The sequence below is a fragment of the Epinephelus fuscoguttatus genome, linkage group LG8 (genome assembly GCF_011397635.1).
Source record: "Epinephelus fuscoguttatus linkage group LG8, E.fuscoguttatus.final_Chr_v1".
Classification (NCBI taxonomy): Eukaryota; Metazoa; Chordata; class Actinopteri; order Perciformes; family Serranidae; genus Epinephelus; species Epinephelus fuscoguttatus.
This window is the reverse complement of record NC_064759.1, coordinates 5,743,825-5,769,293: the sequence shown is the minus strand read 5'-3', so window position 1 is coordinate 5,769,293 and position 25,469 is coordinate 5,743,825. Positions and strand designations below refer to the sequence as shown.

Genomic DNA, 25,469 nt, shown 5'->3' with positions numbered 1-25,469 from the left:
CATATTACTGCGGGATTGAAGTCGGGACTTTACAAGATGTTTATATCAATATTTGGTTGGAGGGAGCAGGAAAAATCCTGTCAGATTACTTGTCAACACATTTTTTTCCCATGCAACCATTTGTCATAATATCATACCAGGTATTTTTTCTCAAAATGTTATGACTTAACGTGTTTAGGGCAAACAAATCCATAATTCAAAACATTTTAGAATAAAGATTAAAAACGCAGAGACATTGAAGGCTGTATAAATCCAGACCACATTCTTAAATTGTGAAAATTGCCACAATTCCTTTAGTGTTTGAAAGCAGCACGACCCTCTAAAGGAACTCTGGGTAATGTAGTTTCTACTATTCCTGCCCCTTAGCCCATCCTCTGTGTGAATGTGTGTGTGAGGGAGTGGTGAGCGATTACCACCAGCTGGTCATTTTAGATAAAACACAATTGTTAGTAACGATTAAGAAGTGCACAGTTTAATAAACAGGTCTCAGTTTTAGAAATGTCTTTTATTTATATTTTTTCAAGGAGTTGGTTCATAAAATGTCCGAAAATAGTGAACAGGTACTCGAAGTATTCGGGTACTGAGACAGGTTTGTACTGAAATGTCAGTTTATTGGCTGTTCCAGGTTCAGCTGGATGATCCTCTGCGCTAAAACATTACAGTTAAATTCTATAAAACATAAAACACACAGACTCTGACGTGTTAATAATCTGTGAGGCTGGTAAGTATAGAACATTATTTAATTCTAATCATCATTCATTTATTTAACTTTATTTTTCTATCTAATGTTTATTCTATCTTTGGATCAGAGAAATAAAACCTGCAGATTCATTGGCAGTGACGTTCAGTCACATTTTACATGTTCAGAAAAATAAAAGATTTATTATATATTTTTTATTTTAAAGTGACGTTTTCTTTCTGCTCATCTTCTCATTTCTCTCCTTGTTAGAACATATTTGCTAATGTTTTCAGTATGGTGTTTGTTCTGTCAACACTTTCATATTATGGCTGTAGTAAACACTGGAGATTACAGGGGGCGCTGCCACAACTCTATACTGATATTCCTATTGGGTTTCCATGGTAACACTGATGTAAAATTTGATCGGTCTGCTGCTTGAAAACCGTCAGAGATGATAAGAGACTGAAGTGACATGGGGACATTTAATCGGACAATGCTCAGCTTTACGGGCACCTTTAACCTGACTATACACAGCGCAATGGGGACGTTTGACCTGACTGTACACAACGTTACAGGGACACTTCGCAGTCAGCAGGTGGTGGCACCAGACCCTGACCTTTGACCTCTGGATGACTGACAGCTGTCGTCATGCTGACTGAAACATATGTGCGTTTGTTTATGAATTAACTTGTTATATTCAATAATCAGCTTCCTGTTTCCTGTCAGCTGATGCGTTGAAAGTTCTGGTGACCTCTGACCCCAGCTGCAGCAGCAGGTCGGTGACCTCTGACCTCCCTGGAGAGGAGGTCTAGATTTTCTCCACGTAGTTACCAGGGAACATCCCCTCTCTGCCCCGCAAGCGACCAAACCACCAACCTGAGGGATCTGCAGAGAGTACAGAGACAGAGGATGTGTCAGGACTACAGGACACAAGAAGAGCTCTGATTGGTCCGTTTGATCAGCTTTGCAAGTACGAGTCAGTAAGTTACCTGCACTGTCACTTTATTCTACACATCAGTTGGTTTTGGTCTCCATTTGAAACATGCAGCTACTATCTGGCTAGTACATGCAACTGATGTGAGATCATTTCTTGAATGACAGACACACAACTTTGTTGGTATTATAACACCAGAAAGACGCACTTTAGCCCCGTTTCCACCAAACACTGTCAGTATGGTACCTTTGGAACCAACAGTAACCCTTCAGACATGGTACCTAGACCCTAGTGTTTCCACCGCAAACAGTCCTCTTAAATGTGGGCGGGGTTGTTGTCACTCACTGCTCCGTCCAGCACTCACTGTATTTCCTCCTTTATCAGTCTGCACCTCGTTTATCGTCCACAGAACGAGGCTGCGCGCCAACATTTTCAGAACAAAACAGAACAGGCTGCAGTGAGAGTCTCTCTCCATGGGATATTTAAAAATAGCAGCTTTGTGCATTTAGTCCTTCTCAGGCAAGCTCAGGGGTTTAGTGTTGCTGTAGCCCACAGGAACGACGCTCTGTGATGCTTTTCTTTTCTCTGAGTGAGGATTAGAAAATACGCAGTTCACATAATCTGGTGGAAATTAATATATATAAACACTTGATCCACTCGTTACTAAAAGTGTATGTATGACTAAAGTGATGGTCAAAGTTGTTAGCCTGGTTCCAGACCATAGACCCCGCCCACTCAACTGAGTAGGCTTGCATCTCTGGTCTGGCATACTGCAATGAATTTGCGATTTATCTCGTCCAAACGATGGACGGACCAATGAAAGCCGGGGGTGGGGGCGGGTCTAGCGATTAGCCAATCAGCGCCACGCTGATGTCAAGCTGTGCGCCGGTGGGTAACTGGTGAGGATAGCAACAATGGCGACCGCTACAGATCCTACAGACCACATTAATGATGCTATCGAGGTATTTTGCCACTACTCGCGTTAATGGAGGACAAAATTAAGGAAGCTGCTAAACTGGATTTACCACGATGCAGCTGGGCGTGCACGACGACGGAGACATTTTAAACGGGCAATGCTCGCTTGTTCTAGTACTATAAGTAGTTGCGGTAGTAATCTAAAATAACTAGTACTAGAAGTAGAATTAATCAGTCATACTATAAGGAGCAACAGTACTAGATGTCGTAGAATAGTAGCATTACTGTAGGTGGAACTGGTAAAAGTATAACTACAAGTAGTAGAAGTAGTAATAAAGGTAATACTGCAGTAGCAATGTCATTAGTAACAGCAGCAGTAGTGCTAACAGTAGAGCTAACAATAGAGCTAACTGTAGTGCTAACAGTAGAATCTACAGCACCAGTAGTCATGGTATTAAAAGTAACAGTTACAGTAGTGTTTCTAGCACTGACAGCAGTACCTTCTGTGAGTATCTCGATGACATCATCAGCGTTGAAACTGAGCTCATCGGTGTCCTGGGCATCGTAGGCGTACAGAGCTCTGCATTGTGGGGACCGAGGCTTCGGTTTTGGAGCCGGTTTGGGTCGACCTGCTCCAGGAACAGGCTTCACCTCCTTTGAACGCCGTCGCTGCAACCTGCAGGCAACACGCAGGGATTACAGTGGCCCAGAGGAAAAAAAGTTACTGGTGTGACTGGAGAGCTGCTGGTTCCAGTCCAAGGGCAGCAGGTTCTGCTACCGACATGCTCTGGAGTGCAGGTCAGTTTAAACCTTTCTTAGTCCTGTGAGGTGACTTTAGCAACACTAAGTTACTGGTTATACTGTTTATACTGGTGACCCTGGTCACACTGGCTATACTGCTGTAGTTAGTTATACTGACTACACTACTCCCAGTGGTCTCACCCTGCGGCGCCCTGCTCAGGGACGTTCATGAAGCCCATGTCGTGTTGTGGGGCCTGGTTGCTGCGGCGATGCTGGTTCTGGAGGCGGGGCAGAGTCGGCTGCTCCATGCTGGACTGCTGCCTGATCAGGGAGCCTCTGGAGGACCTGGAGCCTCTGGGAGCTCCGCCCCCTCTGGAGCGAGGACCTGAAGGAAAAAAAGACAAATTATATATATATATATATATATATATATATATATATATATATATGAACCAGCAGTTGCAGTGACATCCTGACACCTCAGAGGTTGTTCTCTGGTACCTGAGCTGTACTGGTTGGACTGCGGAGCCTGGCGGCCCATGTAGCGACTCTTGCGGTTGTCCTTCCTCGTCGGTCCTACAAATCAAAGACAGGAAGTGAGGGGAGCCCACAGGACGTTGTGGTAGAATATGTGGTGAGTCAGGTCTGAACTTACTGGAGTTTTTGGGCAGACCCGGTCCGATTGACACCTGCAGGACCTTCCCGCTCGGCTTCAGGACGGCCTCGTCCCCCTGACCTGCCTGGAACTGGATCTGTCTGGACCCTGACGAGCTGAAAGGACCCCAGCCACCCTTCTTCACCTTAAACTCCAGACTGGAGGATGGAGACAGACGGAGGGATAGAGTTATAGTTCAATTTAATTTAGAAAACTATCACAGCTGTCAGACTCGATTTTAGCTGCGTTGATTTTCTGAAGTACTTAAATTAGCACAAAAGTAAAGAACGACAAGTTTGTATTTTTTAACATCTGAGTTAAACAAAATAAAAAAGTCACGGTACTGACAGGTTGTTGAATTTGAGCGGCAGCTTCTTCTGGGTTTTGTCTTGGTAACGTTTGACCAACAGACTGAGGAACTCGGTTTTAAAGACACTCTGAAGAACGCTGTCGTACTCCTCTTCGTGGATGATGAAGAAGTCGTCCTGCAGAGTGCTGAAGGAAAAACACAAAACAAAATCACTGAGAAACAGCAGGAGATGTGCATCAAAAACCTCCGTCTTCAATCAGAGTCAACTAATATTAAGCGCCAACGTTTAAGTGTTGAGTTAATCACGCCTCGAGTTGGGTGCAATTACAACATGCTGTGACAACCTGTCTGTGTTTTTAGCCACGGCCTGGATTTTTAACACAGTGGTAACAATATTGTTCTGTAACTCTTGGCAAAAATGCAAAAATAAGAGAATTTCTTAAAGTGCCGAACCACTATATTTACTTGATTTGCTTAACTTCACGGCCTTAATTTTATTTTGGTTTGATTCTGGGTAAAACAAAGAACATGTGGGTCAGAGTACCACAGACAGTACTCTTAAATATAGGCGGGGTTGTTTGCAGATGTTAACAGTTGTGTCACCGCTCCACACAGCTCTTGCTGTATTGCCGCTTCATCAGCAATGCAGAGGAAGGTCTGTACCCTGCTGATCATCTGTGATCGGGGTTGCGCGACATTTTCAGGACAAAAAAAGAACAGGCTGGAGTGTTTATTGCCACTGTTCAGTCGATGGACTGCAGTGTTTTAGTATCAGATCAGTGTGCTACGTACCTCAAAAGACAGGTAAAAAAACAGGATGAACTGGAGCGATTCTTTTGTTAGTATCCACAATTTTGACAATGGAAACACAAAAATAACCATTAAAACATGCAACGAACTGAACTGAACCGGACTGGCTCTAGTTCCAGTTCTTGGTCTGGTTCTGGTGGTGTACCTCAGGGAAACAGACTGGATCTTGTCGAGCTCAATCTTCCTCTTGAGAACCTCCTGGATCTGACCTTTATCTGGACCTTGCTTCACCTTCTCTCGACCGATCAGGTACAGGAACTTTGAGGTCAGGATGAGGTCCCGCTTCACGGACTGCGGAACAACAGAAACAGAAAGTGTTCAAACAGGAAGTGTACACATTTGGGATTTGTGGCCAAAACATAAACAGACTTGACTTTGAGCAGCAGTGAACAGAGATCTCTGAAACATCCACTTGGCCACACTAGCAAGCTGAACCTCAAGTTCCTGAATGATTGACTGAACAGCATCTCAAAGACTGATTTCTCTGAAACAGATGTGACTGGGGAGCCATCAAATTAGAATTCATCTTTAACTCTGCCCTTAAGGAGTATCAGTAGCAGTAGTACACTGTCGACTTTGAGGAGGAGGGGTGAAGATTTTGCTGTGAGATTAGCTGTCATTGCTGTTTTTACCCTGAATCTTCGGTCAAACTTCACCACGACGTCGGCAAAGTCAATCCTCTCTCTGCGGCCGACAAACTGTCTGATCTCAGGATGGTTGTCCGTCCCAAGGTAGTCACCGACAAAGTTCCTGTTGATGCTGTTTTTGCGGCGCTCCTTCTTGTTCAGCAGGACGTCAGAGGCTGGGAGAAACAGAGGGTCATTCAGGAGAGAGAAAGACAAAATGTCCATGTCCAAGACACAAACAGAAGTCAAACGTGATGCTTCCTCAGCCCACTTATGAGAGACAGTCTTACCTTCCTCCCTCATCTTCACGTACTTGCGGACAGCGATGTGTTTCCGCCATGCCGTCTGGATAACCCGGGCGTAACCATTATACTTCCTCTCCCTCATCTCCTCCAACAAGAAGAGCTGCAGAGAGACAAACAGAGACAACAAACATAAAGAGAAGACAGAGACAATGGACTGAGCCCTTTTAATCAATGACTGCTCCAGGTTTAATGCAACAGGATCTTTCCAGTCAGTTATTGGCGAGGTATTTCGTCTTAAGTGTCACACTTTAGGAGCAAACTTAAGGTGCTTTGTGTAACTGGCCCCAGAACAAAACCCTACAGTCTAGTCTAATGATCAGGAGGTTCTGTCGAGGGTCTGCTTACTTTGAACCTCAGTGTTCGTGTTAACAGAAAGCTTTACTGAAAAACGTTACAGCAGGATACACCCCGTCCTGAGCTGTCCTTCCTGTGTGTGAGTGTTTCATACCGACTCTGGAGCTTTGATGAAGACTTTGCTCTTGCCCAGCTGGTACTGGTCCTGGTCCATGTGGACGGAGCTGAGGAGGTGCAGGACTCCCTGACGCTCCTCGCCTCTCCATTTAGGCCACGTCTCCTTAGTCAGGATGGCGTACCTGCAGCACACAAGTCTCATGTCAGCATGTTTGCAGCAGCAGTACGGTGTGCAGGATGTTACTCTTTTTGACCTCTGACCTCTGTAGGAACTTGTTGAAAACCCGTCTATAGGCGTATCCTGCGCGGCGGACTCTGATGTTCTCTCGGAGGCCGAGGTACTCCACCTGATGTCTGATCCGCTTCTCCTCCCAGTCCCGGGGGCGTTTGGTCTCGTTGGGTTTGATGCAGCGGATGTAGTGGGGGGTGCACTTCATCAGAGTCTGGACCAGACTGTTGGCTTGTTTCTAAAAGAAGACGGGTCAGTTTTGCCTGTTAGCACCGTTAACCACAGATGGTCTGACACCATTTTTTCCTTCCTGATACTAATTCTGTTTCCTGAACAGGCAAATTGGCTGATAGCAAGTACCAACCCAGGACCACCATCACAGCTGTAAACTACTAGCCCTGTATTGTTGTTTGGCATGGCTCAGTTTAACCTTTTGTGAAACATAAACAAATACATACTGACAATGAATGCCATAACAATGGCCAAATTGCGGACATTTTGCTAACAGCTAACGTAAGATCAGTGGTTCTCAACTGGTGGGTCATGGTCCAAAAGTGGGTCATGGGTCCATTCTGAATGGACCTCAAGTGACTCACGAATGTGTCAAGTTAATAAAAAAAACAAACTTTATTTTGACGTACAGTGAATATTCGGCTCAGAGCTTTTATTTTGAAGTGCCGTTTCCTGCTGTAGAGTGAGTGACTAACAGACAGCTACTTGACAGAGACAGTAAACTAGCATGACAACATGGCCGATCACAAATATGACGCTGCATATTTTAAACTGTGTGGACTTCGAACTAATGACGAAGGACAAATCTGGACCCCTTGCCTGGAACAGTGCACGAGATGTTCTGTATAAGATTCAACAGGCAGTCAGCTAACTCCGATGTATCCCATCTGTGGCAACATCGTAGTAGAATGTCCAAGTAGAACGAGAGGAAAGGGTGGTGTGCATCAAACTTGGGTGGGTTAGACTTTTACCTAAAAGACCACTGTTCAGTTTCTTCGGACACTTAGGCACATGCTACCTGACGGGATCTTTACATGACAGAGTCGTCAAGTGACAAACTCATTAAGTTACTGTAACAAACACAGTAATTTAAACCTAAACCATCACAGTTTTACCAGAGCTAACCAAGTGGTTTAGTTGCCTTATGCTACGGTAGAGTTGGTGGCTAACCCCACGTTTCTGGTGACTGACACATCCAAAGCTGACGCTAGTTGGGAACCTAGGGCGTCATAGTTTGAAGCGTAGGGCCACTGACCAAGCTGTCGTATTTGAAGATATGAGTGAGAACATGTTGACGAAAACAGTCTGACATCGGCAACCTGAGGCCATTATATTAAGTAAACACTCTCTGAAAGTCTACAGTGCCCCCTACAGGCTGCAGACGTCATTACGGCCACAATCTGAACAAAGATGATTTCTCTGTTCTTACAGTTTTAACAGCTGTGAAGCTAAACATGTTAACTTTGTCCTGAGGGTGGCGTTAGAGGAAAGGTGGAGTCATTCAGTCTCCATCTGTCGGTCACTGCGTCTGTCTCACCTTGATCTTACTGCTGGCGGTGGTGGGACGCCCTCTCTTCTCGGCCTCCAGGTTCTCAGGGAACAGAGCTTTGATGAACGGACTGACCACAAACACATCACAGACAGGGGTCAACGAGAGGTCATCACACAAGCGCACGCACGCACATACACACACTTAGAGTACTCACAACTCGCTGCTCTGCATCAGCTCGATGATGTCATTAAATAAAACGTCTCTGTTCCTCTCACAGAAACCGCTGACGTCATATGACACCTGGACAGACAGACAGATGGCGATTATAAACAGACAGACAGACAGGTGAACACCTGAGCAAGTAACAGGTGAACCGCGTACCTTCCCAGCGTAGTGGTGGATGACGAATCCTCTGTTCCAGCTGCTGAAGTGTTCGTGGGATCCCACCTGTCCCTGAAGTTTCTGCAGCAGCGTCTGATCTGCTCCTTCACCTTTAGCGTGCATTGTAGCGCACACGTCGTCCAGGATGCTCATGAGCCCAGGAGGATTCTGGGAAACGGTCAGAGAAATGATGAGATAAAAAACAGAGCTCTATTTATATTTTAATTACTGTATTTCTGTCTTCATTGCATCTTCAGTCTTGTTTTTTTGTTGATGTTCCTGATAATTCTGTCTTGTTTTTAACTTTATATGATGAAGACAAACGAAGGAAATGGTTCCTGACTGATTGTTTACTCACCAGTTTGGACTCGATGAGGTCACAGACCACCTTGTTGTTGAAATACTCGATGGGCGTCCATTTAATCCCCTCCTGAACGTATTCTTCCTGCAGAGACAGAAACACGTTAGATCTTTTTATTCTGATATGCTGTGATAACAGAAGGGAAAAAGGCAGCTGTGGATCAGAAGGAGAGAAGAAGAACATGGAGACAGGAAGTAGAAAGGACAAGAAAAATCATTCCAATCAACAACTACAGCAAATAAACCAGAGATTTGTCTTATAACACTGATGGAGTCACAGGTTAGGACGAACATCAGAGGCATAATTAATGTGATGACATCATGCTGTGATGACATCATGGTGTATTACCTGTTCTGCCTTCAGTGTGAGCTCAATAAAAATCTGCTGCAGCTTCTCGTTCACAAAGTTGATGCAGAACTGCTCGAAGCCATTTTGCTGAAAAAGAACACAAGTTATTAAGAGATAAGATAACGTAAGATAAACTTCATTAATCCCACACTTGGGAAATTCACATGTCACCGCAGACTAAAAATCAGATCAATCAATCAAATAATGGAATAGATTGGATATTTTGAAATGGGGTTGTATGAGGTATTCATCTGTAGTCTGGGTATTACCCACAGTAGATGGTCACCAAGCCCCAGTTGGTAGAAGTAGACTGGAGTCCAACACTGAAGCTAAGCAATGTACTGCTGTGGACGGGGGTCAGCAGCAAAATGTATTTTAGCCTCCTCTAAAAGTCTCACCTTAAAAAATCAAAATCAGTCTCAGTTGATGCTTTATTGAGAGTTGTCACCGCTCTACCTCTCCGTCAGAGAGCCTGTTCCAACAGGGAGGCCAATAACAGCTTCAGTTCTCCATCTATGGTCTCCTCAAAGCCACCAGACTCCATTGAGAAAAACACCAATTCTAGCTCGCTGCACACAGGAGCTGCTGATCGACCGCTGCTACGACCAGTTAGTTACTTTGTGTTATTGTGTGACTTCGGCGGATCCAAACTAACCCTAATAAACACCAAAGTCACGCAATAACACAACAAACTAACTGATTGATGCAGCCGTAGACCAGCAGCTCCTGTGTTTCATAATGTTAAATCACTGTTTTTGTCAGTGGAGTCTGGTGTTGAAAAGTGCGACATGATGGCTTCATTTCCCAACAGAAATCACTGTCTGACATGATGGTAAAATGGTGAAAATATTCTCAATACAGTGCACACTTAAAATGTTAGTTTTTTTTTTAAGTGGGACTTTTTTCAGGTGGCTAAAATACATTTTGCTGCTGCCCTCGTCTACAGCAGCAGATTGCTTAGCTTCCATGTCGCATCTCACCAGCTTCACCAAACTTACCGACACGTACTGACTGACATCCACTGATTGTAATACAGTCATAGACCAGCTGACCGCAGAGGATCAGTACCTCATGTCACCAGCAGGTGTCAGCACTCACACACACTTTGGTTGGCATATTATTAAAATAAATGAAAGAGAGAGAAAAGTACTTTTTTACTACTTCCTTCAAAATGCTTCTTCTACTTCTAGCAATTTCCTACATTTCCCAGAATGCTATTCAACAACCCTCAAGGGAAGGTGCGCTACCAGTTTTATGAACAGGTGTGTGTGTGTGTGTGTGTGTGTGTGTGTGTGTATCTTGGTATAAACTCACTGGTGCACAACATTTTCAGACTTCATAAACGCAAAACATTATTGACCCTTATCTGAGCCTGTACTTGTAGTTCTGCTCAGAGTTTTCGTCCTTTCTGAGACTTGAGAAAATTTTGTCCAGTTGTCACATTTTCAAAGTGCTGCCTGGAGGTTTCATCTTGTTTTTAGGTTCAGAATCAGGTTTACATTCAGTGTTAGAGAGCTTATTGTGTCAGTGACTGCATTTGCATATTCCCATTTCTGACAATATTTCTACTACGCCTCTTACATGATAAATGAAAATAAATATTCCACTAATATTCTTGTTTACATGCAGCTGCGATTAACACACTCTAACATGTCACTTATCATGTCAAACTATGAAAAAGTTTTCCTACTGGCGGCGGACTTGTTCGACTATGTGACCACAGCATCCCTGTTTCACTCCTTCCAACCACCTCCTTTAAAAAAGGTCGGCATTGCAATATTTGCTCATATCCAAAAACCTGTTGATATCCAAGTCTTTCATAATGTTTAATAGAAGGCGTGTTTCTCCTTCTGACTACAAATCTTTGCTTTTCTTCTGGACAGGCGTCTCTACTTCAGCCTTGCTAACTGTTGGCTATTGGTTTGTGTACAACGTATCCATGACAACGCAGAAAACACACCTTAAACAGGCAAGAGGCTGTGCGTCACAAACTACAGTAAAGACTCGCAGTTTAAGGGGCTTTCACACCGCCACACCGTAACTCCTGGTAAATCATTTAATGAGGGGAAGGCAGCAGAGGGGAAGCGGTTTCTAACATGGCAGTAGGGGTAAGAAGCAGTTGCCGCCCACGTGGACATGTCAAGATTTTGCTTGACTTCTGGCAGTTGCCGCCTGCCCAGCTGATTAAATAGCGGGAATCATGGAAGCAAAAGAAGACAAGATGGAGGAGCTGATGATCCTGGTGTCTGAATACCCTGTTACAGTGCTACTCGACAGGCAGAATAAAAACTGGGCCTGGGATAGCATTTCCACCGAACATCAGATGATGTTGAATTGAATTGTTGAATTGTCAAAATATGAAAAAATCTTTGGAAATGTCAGTGATTTCCATTGTCTTGCTACAGTATAGCTAGCTCGTACTTCTGCGACTGTCCACCGAAGCACCTGCCTGTCATCACAGCTGCAGCTTTTAAAACACTTTGCTTTTGCACGCACTGTATACATGTCCAAAGAACGCTCCTATATGACCTATTCATATTCGAAATAACAGTGGAATATTAGTGTGCATGAAAACATAGTGACTGAAGGTCCTCACAAGTAGTGAAGAACAAACAAGTGTGTGTATTCATACCTGGAAGATCTCGAAACCGTAGATATCGAGGACTCCGATGTTGAGCTCCTCTTGGTCCTTCTGCATGGCTTTATTAATACACTGTCACACACACACACACAAATTAAATTTATCAGCACAGAATAAAACAAAGTGTGAAATAAAACAAAGTGTGTGTGGAGTGTTGAAGCAACTGACGTCAACGAGGAGGTCGAAGAGTCGGGTGTACAGAGCTTTGGACAGGGCGTCTCTGGAGAAACAGGCCTGCTCGGTGTTCAGGGTGACAGCGATGGACTCGGTCTTCCCGCCCCACTTACTGTCCATAATCCTGCTGGTCAGTTTACTGCAGAGGCCGTCCTGAGGGATCCCCAACAGGAAGGATGGGAACGCCAGGACTGACGGGAAGACAGACGAAGACCATTTAACCATCAGAGACCCAACAAGAAGTCTGTTAAAATAATTCACTCAAAATCTTTAGTCTGTTTAATTCTCTCTTTATGGTTCTCACCTTCATGGATCCAAGAACAGGGAGTTAGCTGCAGGCTACAGCTACATCTGTGTTTGTTTAGTGTGTATTTGTTAACATGTCAAAGTGCCTCCCTTCAAAGCGAGCTGAACGATCTACCAGCAGCTCCTGTTTGCAGTGTGACCATGTAGACGTCTATCACCGGACTACTGTCTGAGACTGAAGAAAACTTAAAAACATGGCGACTCTCAGGCGAGTTCTGCCGCGTCTTTTCTCTCTATTCTGGATGGATAATGATCAGAGATAATGACATCCTCAGGGAGTGTAGTTACACTAAATGATCTCAATATGAGTTTTATATCAGGGAGTTCACATCCTGCGTCCACCTGAACTTTATTTCATGAACTCACCACCTTACTGACTTTTATTTGACTCCATATTATCACCTCGAATGTGTTGTAGTGTGTAGTTTTTATTGTGTATATTGTGTAGTATCTTACAGTCCTGGCTTTCGACCACAGCGTAGTTGTTTTCTTCTCTGAAGCTGATGTTTCCCAGATGAAGAATTCCTGCAACGAGCTGAAGAACTGAATCCTGATCCTCAGGAGAGAGACCCACTACTGACATCGCCTCCTGATGGACAGACAGACAGTCAGTCAAACAGGTCGACAGACAGACGGACAGAGAGACAGAGAGACAGAGAGACAGACAGACCATAGTGTCAGAGAACTCCTTCTTGTCGTTGATGTCCTCCACAGTGTAGGTTCCTGACTGGTTGAGGTAGAAATAATAGTCGGGGGTCGTGACCCCAAGGTTCTCCCTCTGCTCCGCACTCGCCCCTTCCAACAGCTGAGGACAGAGGTCAAAGGTCACAGAGAGGTTGCAGGCATTCAGTTTATGAAAAACATTTACTTGTTATATCAAAACCAACACAGGTTCTTCTGTTTACGTACAAAGGACACAAAGAGGATCCGAAGAAGAAGTGCAAGGATGGTGAAAAAAGTACCAAAGGGATTAGGAGAGGGAGTGCAGGCAATAAGAGAGTAAGCGATGGGATCAGGAGAGGAAATGATAAGATCGGGAGTGGAAGCAACTGGACAGGACTAAGAGAGGAAGCGACAGGATCAGGAGAGGAAGCAACGGGAAGGGATGTGACCTGATGTGATAGGGAAAGGAAGCAATGGTACTGGGAGGGGAAGTTACCCAACTGGTCAAGAGAGGAAGTGACACAACAGGATCAGGAAAGGATGTGATGGGATCGGTAGAGGAAGCAACTCAACAGGACTGGGAGAGAAAGGAACCATTTGGGAACAGGTGAGGAAGCAACCTGACAAGGTTGGTAAAGGAAGTGACTTGATGGTTTCTGGAGAGTCAGTGATGGGTTTAGGAGAGAAAGCAACCTGTCAGGATTGCAAAAAGAAGCAACCTGACAGAGTTGATAAAGAAAATGATCTGACGGGATCGGGACAGGAGGCAACATGACGTAATGGGAGTGGAAGCAACTTGACAGGACTGGGAGAGGCAGCGATGGGATTTGAAAGGGATTCGTCCTGACGGGTTAGAAAGAGGAAGCAACTCCATGCGACTGGGAGAGTAAGCGATGCTATTGGAAGGGAAACCGACCCAACTGGTCAAGAGAGGAAGTGATACGACAGGATCAGGGGAGGAAGCAACGTTATGGAATAGGGAGAGGAAGCTATGGGATACTGAGAAGGAACGGGTACCAAATAAATCAGAATCAGACTAAATGTCAGCAGATGTTATTGTGCTTATTTACGCAGACATTGCAGTGCATGTTAATACATGTTGCAGTAACTGCAGTATGCATTACAGCACCTGGTAGTAGATGTGGAAGCTTCTCTCTCCAGGATTCTGTGAAACTACTCGACTTTTCTCCAACAGGAAGTTGGAGATTTTTCCTCCATCAGGAGCTCCTCCTCGACTGAACTGGATCTCAAAGTATTTACCCTGACAGGAGGAGAGTGTGTACACGTGTTAGTTGTGTATATTAGTCGCCTTCTGTTAACTGTTTATATGCTGTGTATAAATCTGTATGAATATATTTATACTCACAAATCTGCTGGAGTTGTTGTTACGGACCGTCTTGGCGTTGCCGAAGGCCTCCAGCAGAGGGTTGGACTGCAGGATGATGTCTTTAACATGCTGCACACACACATACACGTACACACACACTCATCAGCAGGAGCAGCAGTAACCATGGCAACAGCAGTAATAACAATACCAGTAGATATAAGGGCCCGTACACATGCTGCATTTTTTGTGCCCTTAAACTCATTGTTTTTAACGTGGATGCACGGAAGGCGCGCTCAAAAGTGAGAGCAACACCGCCGGGATGTGCAAGCGTTCTGAGCGCTCATTTTTCAGCGTGTGACAGCTGCACCCTGAGATAAACAGAGTTTAACTTCTGGAGCGCATCAGCCCAAGAAACAACCAATCACAGCCAGCTAAAATCCGTCCTGTGAGAAATACGGAGTAGTAGCTGATCATTTTACTGCAGGAGTACCTGGCACATCTGTCCTACGGGCAATATTTTAGGCCTATGGGAACACTGGTTACCTCCTAACACAGGGTAAATTGTAACAAGACTTTTTAAGTGGCTACACAGGGTCGATCCTTTCGTGCATCCAGCCAGTTGACCACAATACTACCAAACAGTGACCTGCAAAATTCCACAGAGATTGGACGTGTTTCAGCGGAGTTCAGTGACAAAGAGTGTTTTCAGCCAACATAATTACATTTCTTTGTCGTACTTGTTTTTCGTTTCCTGAGCTGTCTGTGTAAGTCATGACTCTAACTATATATCATCTTAATAACTGTCTTGTTGCCTAAGACATAGCATTGTTTGAATTATATAACCAACTCCCAGCAAGTGTTAGCTGGGCTTGGTAACATTTCCACACAGTAGGGTTCGTTGTAGCGAGGCTGACATGTGGATCTAGGTTACCCAATCTGTGTCCATCTATCGGTCCAACCACTGAATATCAACGATCGACTAACAGCAAGCTGTCTCGAATGAAAAGAGAAAAATATATAATATCCACACACACAATGTATCCGTCTATGTGTTGATCTTTCCATTCATGAAGCGTTGGTGGTTAAACGAGGGATGTACAGATGTTTGGATATCTATCATAGATGGATCTTTAAACAGTATCAACCTACAGTATATAGACAGAATTGAATTCATTGTATTAAACAAACTTTTCCACTTCGTGTAACAGCGAACCCTCTGCCTGTTACAATTAACCCCGCCCATGAGGTACGCTGTTACATATCACCTCTGCCACTTCTTGGTGCAACTGTAGGAGAAAGGTAAAATAAAATAAAAAATAAAATGTGTTCAGCTGTGCCCCACTCAACAGTGCCTGGAAGACGATCAGCTCTGCACTCAGGATCTGTGGTACGTAGGCTATGATATGATGCTGGTTATGGTTGCTTGGGCTACGGATGCAAACTTCCTCTGCGCTCTTGAAAGATAGCACAGCACAGGCACAGGAGAAGCACCAGAGCCCAACCTCATGTTTTCCAGGCAGTTAAAAGACACGCATGTGTGCAGGTCCTAAACCAATCTAAATAATTCTCTCTGGATTCTGATTCAAACACCTAAACTCTGAGTAACTGCAGCCCAAACTACCAGAACCACAAGCTGTACTATGAGCAGAACCATGAGCAGCACTCTGCATACCGACCTGGACTTTGTCTCCTCCTCCGGACACTTTGGACACGTAGCTCATGATGTATTTGGCAGCGACAGTTTTTCCCGCTCCGCTCTCACCGCTGACAGGAAACATCAGAATCGTCAGTGTCAACACATTAATTCACCTTCAGCAGGTGTGAAGACAGAAATCTTATTGTGCCAAAATTCTCTATGTTTGTGTTCACATCGTTGTCTGCAACATTTACTAAAGTGCTGTGCACAAGTACGAATTTGAGGTACTTTTACTTCACAAAAAGATGATACTGTGTTACAACAAAATATAAAGTGTTTAAAATGAGCTGCAATATTAACTGCTGCTTATGTTTCAAAGCATTGGTAATAATTGTTTAATAATATTATATATACATATAAAATAATAATAGATGCCACGGTGGTGCAGTGGTTAGTAATGTCGCCTCACAGCAAGAGGGTTGCTGGTTCAGACTCGAGGTGGGGGAGCTTTTTTGTGCAGCGTTTGCATGTTCTCCTTGTGTCAGCGTGGGTTTCCTCCAGGTGCTCCAGCTTCCTCCCACAGTCCAAAGACATGAATGAAAATATATAACAGTATGGTTTTACCACTTTGCTCAGTGAGTTTTTACTTGAGTAGAATATCGGAGTACTTCCTCCGGTGCTGCCTGTTCTGCAGGTTTCTCTCAGTACTCATTTCTGCTTAAGTTTTCTGTTGTTTTTCCTGTTTTCTCCGAGCTCTGTGAAGCCAGCATGTCACTCTGACAGCAGGTGTCTTTCCAGGCGGCTGTTAATCAAATCTGATATAACTGTACAGTTTTTCAGCGTTAAAGGCGAACACCGCCCAAATTAAGAATTCCAGTGTTATTTCCGTAGCCTTGGAAACTTCAATCAACATTTGAGAACATGAGCTGCTCTCTCTGACAGACAGAAACCACAGAAGTAAGCCTCAAACGTGTGATATCATAGGGTATAAGTCTGGAGCTGCTCCACAGACAATGAATGGGAGCCTGATTTTGTTTTCTTTGTTATACCCAAATGAGCTTTATTCGATTCTTAGCTCTGACAGAGATAATGTACCCGTATACTTAGAACGCTCCACGTGGCTGCTCTCACTATCGTCTAGATCATCTTTCACCATTCATTGCCTGTGGAGCAGCTCCAGACTTTACACACTGTGATATCACAAGTTTGAGTTCAGCACTCTAGTTTTTGGATTTGGGAGAGAGTCGTTCATGTTCACTGATACTTTTTACCTTTTTGTCTCAGACCAAAGGAATAACATGCAGACATTTTGAAAACTGGGCTATTATGGCTACACCACCCTGAATACACCTGATGGAACAGGATTTGTAGACAAGACCAGATTGTGCAGTGTCAATGACTGAACAAGGCACTGATGTTGTTGTTTATGTTTAGTAATCCTCATTCATTTTCCATAACCACTGATCCTGCTGGAGCCTATCCCAGCTGACACCCTGGACAGGTCGCCAGACTATCACAGGGCTGACACATAGAGACAGACAACCATTCACACTCACATTCACACCTACGGACAATTTAGAGTCACCAGTTAACCTGCATGTCTTTGGACTGTGGGAGGAAGCTGGAGCACCTGGAGGAAACCCACGCTGACACGGGGAGAACATGCAAACTCCACACAGAAGGGCTCCACCACCCTGGGGTTCAAATCATTCATTAATTGTTAATGTTAGAAAAACTGACAGCTGTCGTCGTTGTTTGTTAAGCTGTGAAAGTCCCGCCTACCTGATGATGACACACTGGTTCTCGCTGTCAATCATCATGTTCCTGTACATGTTGTCAGCCAGGGCATAGATGTGGGGCGGGTTCTCATACTGAGCCTGAAGGGAGGGTCAACATGTTCACGTTCAAAAACAGTTTAAATTTAAGCATCCAGACAGTGAAAACATCATCCAGTTTAACAGTTTCATGTATGTACATTATGGTTAGAGAGGTATGAGATTTTCATGGTACAATAACAAAAATATTGCAGTTTCACTGTATTACAGAATTTATATTATTATCAGTCAGAATGAGCGACAAAAGGATGAAAACAGAAGAGTTATTTTTGGTTGAACAAACATTTTATCACTATAATTGAAACGTGAAACTCTTTTTTGTTAATGGAAGTTTGTGTAAAAAGTCTCCTTTGAAAATAACTGAAATAAAGGGGACATTCTCCGTCCAGTTGCATTTTTCTTTTCAGTATCGCAGATAAGCAAATGTACACGGTACGATAACCGCCAACTTTTATATCAACGTATACCTTGAAACTGAAATACTGCTGCAACCCTAATGTACATATACAGTACAGGCCAAAAGTTTGGACACACCTTCTCATTCAATGCGTTTTCTTTATTTTCATGACTATTTACATTGTAGATTCTCACTGAAGGCATCAAAACTATGAATGAACACATGTGGAGTTATGTACTTAACAAAAAAAGGTGAAATAACTGAAAACATGTTTTATATTCTAGTTTCTTCAAAATAGCCACCCTTTGCTCTGATTACTGCTTTGCACACTCTTGGCATTCTCTCCATGAGCTTCAAGAGGTAGTCACCTGAGATGGTTTCCACTTCACAGGTGTGCCTTATCAGGGTTAATTAGTGGAATTTCTTGCTTTATCAATGGGGTTGGGACCATCAGTTGTGTTGTGCAGAAGTCAGGTTAATACACAGCCGACAGCCCTATTGGACAACTGTTAAAATTCATATTATGGCAAGAACCAATCAGCTAACTAAAGAAAAACCAGTGGCCATCATTACTTTAAGAAATGAAGGTCAGTCAGTCCGGAAAATTGCAAAAACTTTAAATGTGTCCCCAAGTGGAGTCGCAAAAACCATCAAGCGCTACAACGAAACTGGCACACATGAGGACCGACCCAGGAAAGGAAGACCAAGAGTCACCTCTGCTTCTGAGGATAAGTTCATCCGAGTCACCAGCCTCAGAAATCGCAAGTTAACAGCAGCTCAGATCAGAGACCAGATGAATGCCACACAGAGTTCTAGCAGCAGACCCATCTCTAGAACAACTGTTAAGAGGAGACTGCGAATCAGGCCTTCATGGTCAAATAGCTGCTAGGAAACCACTGCTAAGGAGAGGCAACAAGCAGAAGAGATTTGTTTGGGCCAAGAAACACAAGGAATGGACATTAGACCAGTGGAAATCTGTGCTTTGGTCTGATGAGTCCAAATTTGAGATCTTTGGTTCCAACCGCCGTGTCTTTGTGAGACGAAAAGGTGAACGGATGGATTCCACATGCCTGGTTCCCACTGTGAAGCATGGAGGAGGAGGTGTGATGGTGTGGGGTGTTTTGCTGGTGACACTGTTGGGGATTTATTAAAAATTGAAGGCACACTGAACCAGCATGGCTACCACAGCATCCTGCAGCGACATGCCATCCCATCCGGTTTGCGTTTAGTTGTACCATCATTTATTTTTCAACAGGACAATGACCCCAAACACACCTCCAGGCTGTGTAAGGGCTATTTGACCAAGAAGGAGAGTGATGGAGTGCTGCAGCAGATGACCTGGCCTCCACAGTCACCGGACCTGAACCCAATCGAGATGGTTTGGGGTGAGCTGGACCGCAGAGTGAAGGCAAAGGGGCCAACAAGTGCTAAACACCTCTGGGAACTCCTTCAAGACTGTTGGAAAACCATTTCAGGTGACTACCTCTTGAAGCTCATGGAGAGAATGCCAAGAGTGTGCAAAGCAGTAATCAGAGCAAAGGGTGGCTATTTTGAAGAAACTAGAATATAAAACATGTTTTCAGTTATTTCACCTTTTTTTGTTAAGTACATAACTCCACATGTGTTCATTCATAGTTTTGATGCCTTCAGTGAGAATCTACAATGTAAATAGTCATGAAAATAAAGAAAACGCATTGAATGAGAAGGTGTGTCCAAACTTTTGGCCTGTACTGTATGAGAGTCTGAAGGTATACTATGCAGGACTGTCAGTTACTGTCTGCAGATACACTCGCCAGCGAAAAGCCAACCCCAGATCCACTCCAGTTTGGAGCTTCACCTTGCTATATTTGCAGAGTTCTTTCTGGCGATGAGAGGGATTACTTCAGTATAAGTCTGTGTGTTGTTGATGTCTAAGGAAAATCCTGCATAGTATACTTTTAAGTAAATCTAAAGTGCAACTAAAACTGGGTATGAATTTTTTTTTAGACTAGACTCAAAAGAACTTAGAACTAAACTAAAACTTAACATTCTTAAACAATACAAACTGAACTGAAATGAGCAAACCCACTCTGGAAACGTAATTGAATTCAAAACAAATATTAAAAATGAAATAAAAATAGAAACGAATGAAAAATACATAACTATAGTCACTCTGACAAATATACAACCCTGAAGTTTAGATGGTGTATAAAATGAATGTAATGATTTGCAAATCTTTTTGACCTATATTCAATATTCGATTCGATACAGTCCAAACATTCTGAATTTGATGCCTGCAATATGTTTTAAAAGAGCTGTAACAGTGCCATGTTTCCCACTGTGTGACATCACCTTTTCTTTAAACAACACTCAGTGTTTGGGAACTGAGAACATGAACTGTTCAAAGTTTTGAAAGTCAAATTCTCTCCCACTGTCTCAACAGTCCAGAGACTCTGTTGTTGTGTTTTGCATTTAATATTGTTCCACACATGTTCAATAGACAGGTCTGGACTGCAGACAGGTCAGTCTCGTACCAACACTCTGTCACTACGAAGCCACGCTGCTGGAACACGTCTCAGTGTCTCGCTGGAATAAGCAGGGACGTCCCTGAAATAGACGTCGTCTTGATGGCGGCATATGTTGCTCCAAAACCTGTTTGTACCTTTCAGCGTTAACGGAGCCTTCACAGAGTCACACCTTCACACCATCACAGATGCTTTGAACTTTGAGCTGGTAACAATCTGGATGGTCCTTTTCCTCTTTAGCCCAGACTGGTTTTAACTTCCTGCCGTCTGAGGGGTCAAAGGTCAGGTTTCTAGCTTTGCTTCTAAGGTGCAGAGATGTTTCTGGATTCTTTCACTCTCTTGACGATATTACGGATTGTAGATGGTGAAAAGTTTTTGCAGTTGTGCTTTGAGACGTGTTGATCTCAAACTGTTGGACTGTTTGTTACTGAGCTGTAAAACTTGTGCCGTCCTTGATTGTGAACAACTAACACTTTCACAGTCTTTTGTTGCCTCTGTCCACGTGTTGCAGACATTAAATTCAGAATGAGTGCATAGTTTATAAAAAACAATAAAGGTTATCAGTTTAGGTAAGTAGTTGGGTAGCTAGGTAAGTAGGTAGGTAGATAGTTGGGCAGGTAGGTAGGTACAGTAGGCAGGCAGGTAGATAGTTGGGTAGGTAGGTAGGTAGGCAGGCAGGTAGATAGTTGGGTGGGTGGGTAGGTAGGTAGGTAGGTAGGTAGGTAGGTAGGTAGGTAGGTAGATAGGTAAGTAGGTAGGTAGATAGTTGGGTAGGTAGGTAGGTAGGTAGACAGACAGTTGCAGTTGGGCAGGCAGGCAGGCAGGCAGGCAGGCAGGCAGGCAGACAGCTGGGCAGATAGGCAGGCAGGCAGGCAGGCAGGCAGGCAGGCAGACAGTTGCAGGCAGGCAGGCAGGCAGGCAGGCAGACAGCTGGGCAGAGGCAGGAGGCAGGCAGGCAAGGTGGGCAGATAGTTGGGTCAGGGCAGGCAGGCAGGTGCAGACAGTGGGCAGATAGGGGTGGGCAGGCAGGCAGATGGTGCAGGCAGGGTGAGATGGGTGCAGGTGGGCAGGCAGGCATGGTTGGGCAGGTGGGTGGGCAGGTGGGCAGGCAGGCAGGCAGATAGTGGGTAGGGTGGGCAGGCAGGTGGGTGCAGGTAGGTAGGTAGATAGTTGGGTAGGTAGGTAGGTAGGTAGATAGTTGGGTAGTTGGGTAGGTAGGTAGGCAGGCAGGTAGATAACTGGGTGGGTAGATAGATAGATAGATAGATAGATAGATAGATAGATAGATAGATAGTTGGGTAGGTAGTAGTTGGGTAGAAAGGAAGGTAGGCAGGTAGGTAGATAACTACACAGACAGACAGACGTGTGTGTGAATTGTTGTTGTAGGAGTGTGTTGTTGTTGTAGGAGTGTGTTGTTGTTGTTGTTGTTGTTGTTGTTGTTGTTGTCTTACCGCTCCCTGGTAGAGCTCCACTTCTCTGTCAGCAAAATATGGAAGCTGTTTGAACGGATTCACAGAGATCAGAACTGGACCGATGTAGGTCTGACAGACAGAACAAGGTCAAGGACCAGAACCAGAACCAGAACCACTAAAACCAGGAGCAGAATATTCCAAACATTTTCTTTCTCTCAGTTCGTCTCCTTATTTCTGTCAGCAGATTTCTGACTCATAATCTGGGTTAATAAATATCAACACATGATAAAGGTGTGTGAGGATACAAAGATGTAGTCGTCCATGTATCTCTTCTTCAGGTTGTCCGTGATGGCGTCCTCGTTGATCTTGGACAGCAGCACCATGTCGTCCACCCCGCTCACCTTCACATTCTGAGCCTGCCAATGGTATCGCTCCTTGCTACCCTGAGGGGCGGGGCATTAACACACAGACAGTCAGCTGATCACGTCAACATGTTCATCACCTCTGACCTCCGACCTGCTGCCAGGATCCACTTCATAGGTTTCATAAATCAAAAGTAAATGACTTACGTAAGTTTGTGTTTGCTTATTAATGTGGTGTCTATGAGTTAATGCACCTTTAAATGAACTTCACTGACGTGTTGATGAAGAGCAGCCGTCTGAACAAGATATTATTAATATACTGAATGTTACAGGAACCAGTTGTGCAGCTTTTATTTGCTTTAAATTGAGTTCAGTCATATTTAACATATTTAAATGACTTTATTAATTTTGATACCAATGTAAACTGTGCAGCTGTATTCTGTAAAAAAACCTAAAATATAATAAATGAGTTCAGTCCTGTGTTTTTAAAATATAAAGCATCACGTTCACACAGCTACGCAGTATTAATCTGTACTATCGAATACATAATAATGTTCTTCAATAATGAACTGAACACCTGCTTTTATCTGTTCATTTAATCACAGTAGAAATACTGTTACACATTTATAGAAACACTTCTGAATCAAAACTGTAATCAGCATTATATATAAACCAATGACATCATAAATATTACTCTGAATAAGGAGTACTTTTACTTTAGGTACTTTAAGTATATTTGTAAAGATGACGTACTTTTACTTGAGTAACATTTTGCAGGACTCTGCAAACTGAAACACAGCAGCATCAGTACTATTATCAAGTGTTTGTTCAGCAGAAATTTCACTGCAGCTCTGACAAACACACACACACACACACACACACACACACACACACACTGTATGATTGGTTGACGCGTCTCTCCCGCCTGAAGAATTCCCAGCATTCCTTCTGTCCTGTAGGATCTTGTTAAGGAGCGGCGACGCCCCGGCGTGTTCGCCTCGACATGTAGAGCTCTGTGTGTGTGTGTGTGTGTGTGTGTGTGTACAGTCAGATTAAGTCAGTAGTGAGCTGAACTGTGCTGACGACTGTCCAGGGGCGGCGTACAGGGAGGAAAAGTGGGACTGATTACCGAGGGCCCAGATGGAGGGGGGCCTCGAAAAGTCTGGAATTAAGTTTGGCTTCATTGGCAGTTTTTTACTTTTAAGTTTTTAGTGCCGTAACTAAATTAAAATAGGCCGAATAAATTGGTTGAAAGACTAAATTTTGTATAAAAAAAATAGTGGAAGCTCTCTGAGGCCCTTCTCACCCCTTAAAAGGTGCAAAATGGTTCGGTCCACCCCGTCACCAGGATTCAAGTGCTAACACAACTTGAGCAGAGGGAGTGACTGTTGATGCTTACTTTACTGTCATGTATTTCACTGAGAGAGGGAAAACCAGGGTTCAGAAAAGAAAGAAAGACAGAAAGAAAACAAACTGACTTTGTAAATAAATAAATAAAAAGGTGTGTGAGAGAGACGGATCAAGAGAGGAGCGTCAGGGGGCCCACAGAGACAGCGTGTGCATCGAGCTACGCCCCTGATAAAAACATTCAGATGGTAAAATCTTTTTAAAACTTCATAAAGAAAAACAATCAGCCTCAAGTCATCAAATTATGTCAAGTTACACATGCAGTCATAATAATAATAATAACAATAATATAATTATCATTACTTTTATTAATCCTTCATACTGAACATAAAAACCTGCTGTTAATAAATAAATTCATGTAAAAAACAAAACAAAACAGAAACTCGTATATAAATAAACATCATAATATGTTTGACATGTTGTTTTGCACAGAGAGCTGCAACAAAGTCAATAACGTTTATCCAAAGCAGGAAATAAAGTCAGGGAGAAAACTGTGAAGTAATATAACAAATAATAAAAAGTAAAACAATAAGAAAAGGAAAGTTTGAAAATGAAATAGGAAGCAGTATAATGTTTGGCCCTCGTGGCTTCCTGTGCTGAGTCTCAGTAACATATCTGAGGGGCCACAGGTTGATTAACTCAGTATGTAATGATGAGGGTTTCCATGGTAACAGGAAGGAAAAATGACCGATTTTTATTTATTTAAATCTTAATTATATAGTTTATTATTTTTTTATATAAATTTATTTATAATTTATTATTTTATTTCATTTCATGTACTCCTGCAATTTTTATTTAAATGTAGTTTTTAATGTCTTTGTTTATTAAGTTATATTTTCTTAGATTAATCTTTCTGTTTTTTAAAAACGTCAGTTTATAATTATCATAAATTATTTATAAATTATTATTAAAATTATTTTCAAGTTACATTTAATTTTTTATTTTATAAACTTCTTTAGAAAAAGAAGAAGAAGAAGAAGAAAATTTGTGATCAGGAAGTTTTAGTTCAAACAAACAGCAGAGACCTAATCAGGGATCTGTTCCTGCAGGAGTCTCACAGTAAACCTGAACCCTGCAGGACCAAAAGCAGGTCCAGGATCTGAACCAGGACCTGAACCAGCACCGGGACCAGGACCAGATCCAGGTTCGGGTCTCTCCTGTAGTGTAAAGTTATCAAAGTGAACTCACCATCTTGTCTGCTGCCCCTCCTGCTTCACTTCCTGCTTCAGGTAAATGTTAAGAAATCTTGACTGAGTCTCAGGTGGATGCGGATCCAGGTGGACTCGGACTGATCCCGGGTCAGCTCGGTGCGGATCAGTTCGGATCAGATGAGTCGATCAGGCGGATTCTGTTGATCTCAACAACATTTTCTTGTCACTATGTTTTCTGTCTGTTTTTCTTCCTTCAGTCTTCAGTCTCTCAACTCTCTGCAGGTGTGGGCAGGTAGAGCCCCGCCTCCTCCTCCTTCTGCCTGCGGAACTCTGGGTAATGAAGTCCTGACACAGAGCGGCTGGAGCTCTGCTGCTCCCAACTGTCCGAAACCGGGAGTACAGTCTGTATGACTGCAGACGGAAACACGTCACAACTTTTCACCTC

The 25,469-nt window shown here is 43.5% G+C and overlaps 1 protein-coding gene across 1 annotated transcript; it reads right to left on the bottom strand.

Annotated features, from left to right (window-relative positions):
* Positions 1–486: 486 nt before the first annotated feature.
* myo1eb (myosin IEb) lies at positions 487–25,349 on the bottom strand. Its single transcript, XM_049584753.1, has 27 exons — positions 25,062–25,349; positions 22,410–22,547; positions 22,144–22,233; positions 17,739–17,833; positions 15,997–16,084; positions 14,360–14,449; positions 14,123–14,254; positions 13,001–13,135; positions 12,787–12,919; positions 12,019–12,215; positions 11,842–11,922; positions 9,210–9,296; positions 8,859–8,945; positions 8,501–8,668; positions 8,334–8,419; positions 8,165–8,246; positions 6,648–6,853; positions 6,424–6,568; positions 5,961–6,075; positions 5,677–5,846; positions 5,190–5,335; positions 4,273–4,419; positions 3,925–4,082; positions 3,771–3,845; positions 3,471–3,654; positions 3,029–3,204; positions 487–1,564 (listed from the first exon to the last, which is right to left on the bottom strand). Exons 1-27 carry the CDS (start codon positions 25,062–25,064, stop codon positions 1,488–1,490), a joined length of 3,291 nt encoding a protein of 1,096 aa, XP_049440710.1. The 5' UTR covers positions 25,065–25,349; the 3' UTR covers positions 487–1,487.
* Between the last annotated feature and the right edge of the window lie 120 nt (positions 25,350–25,469).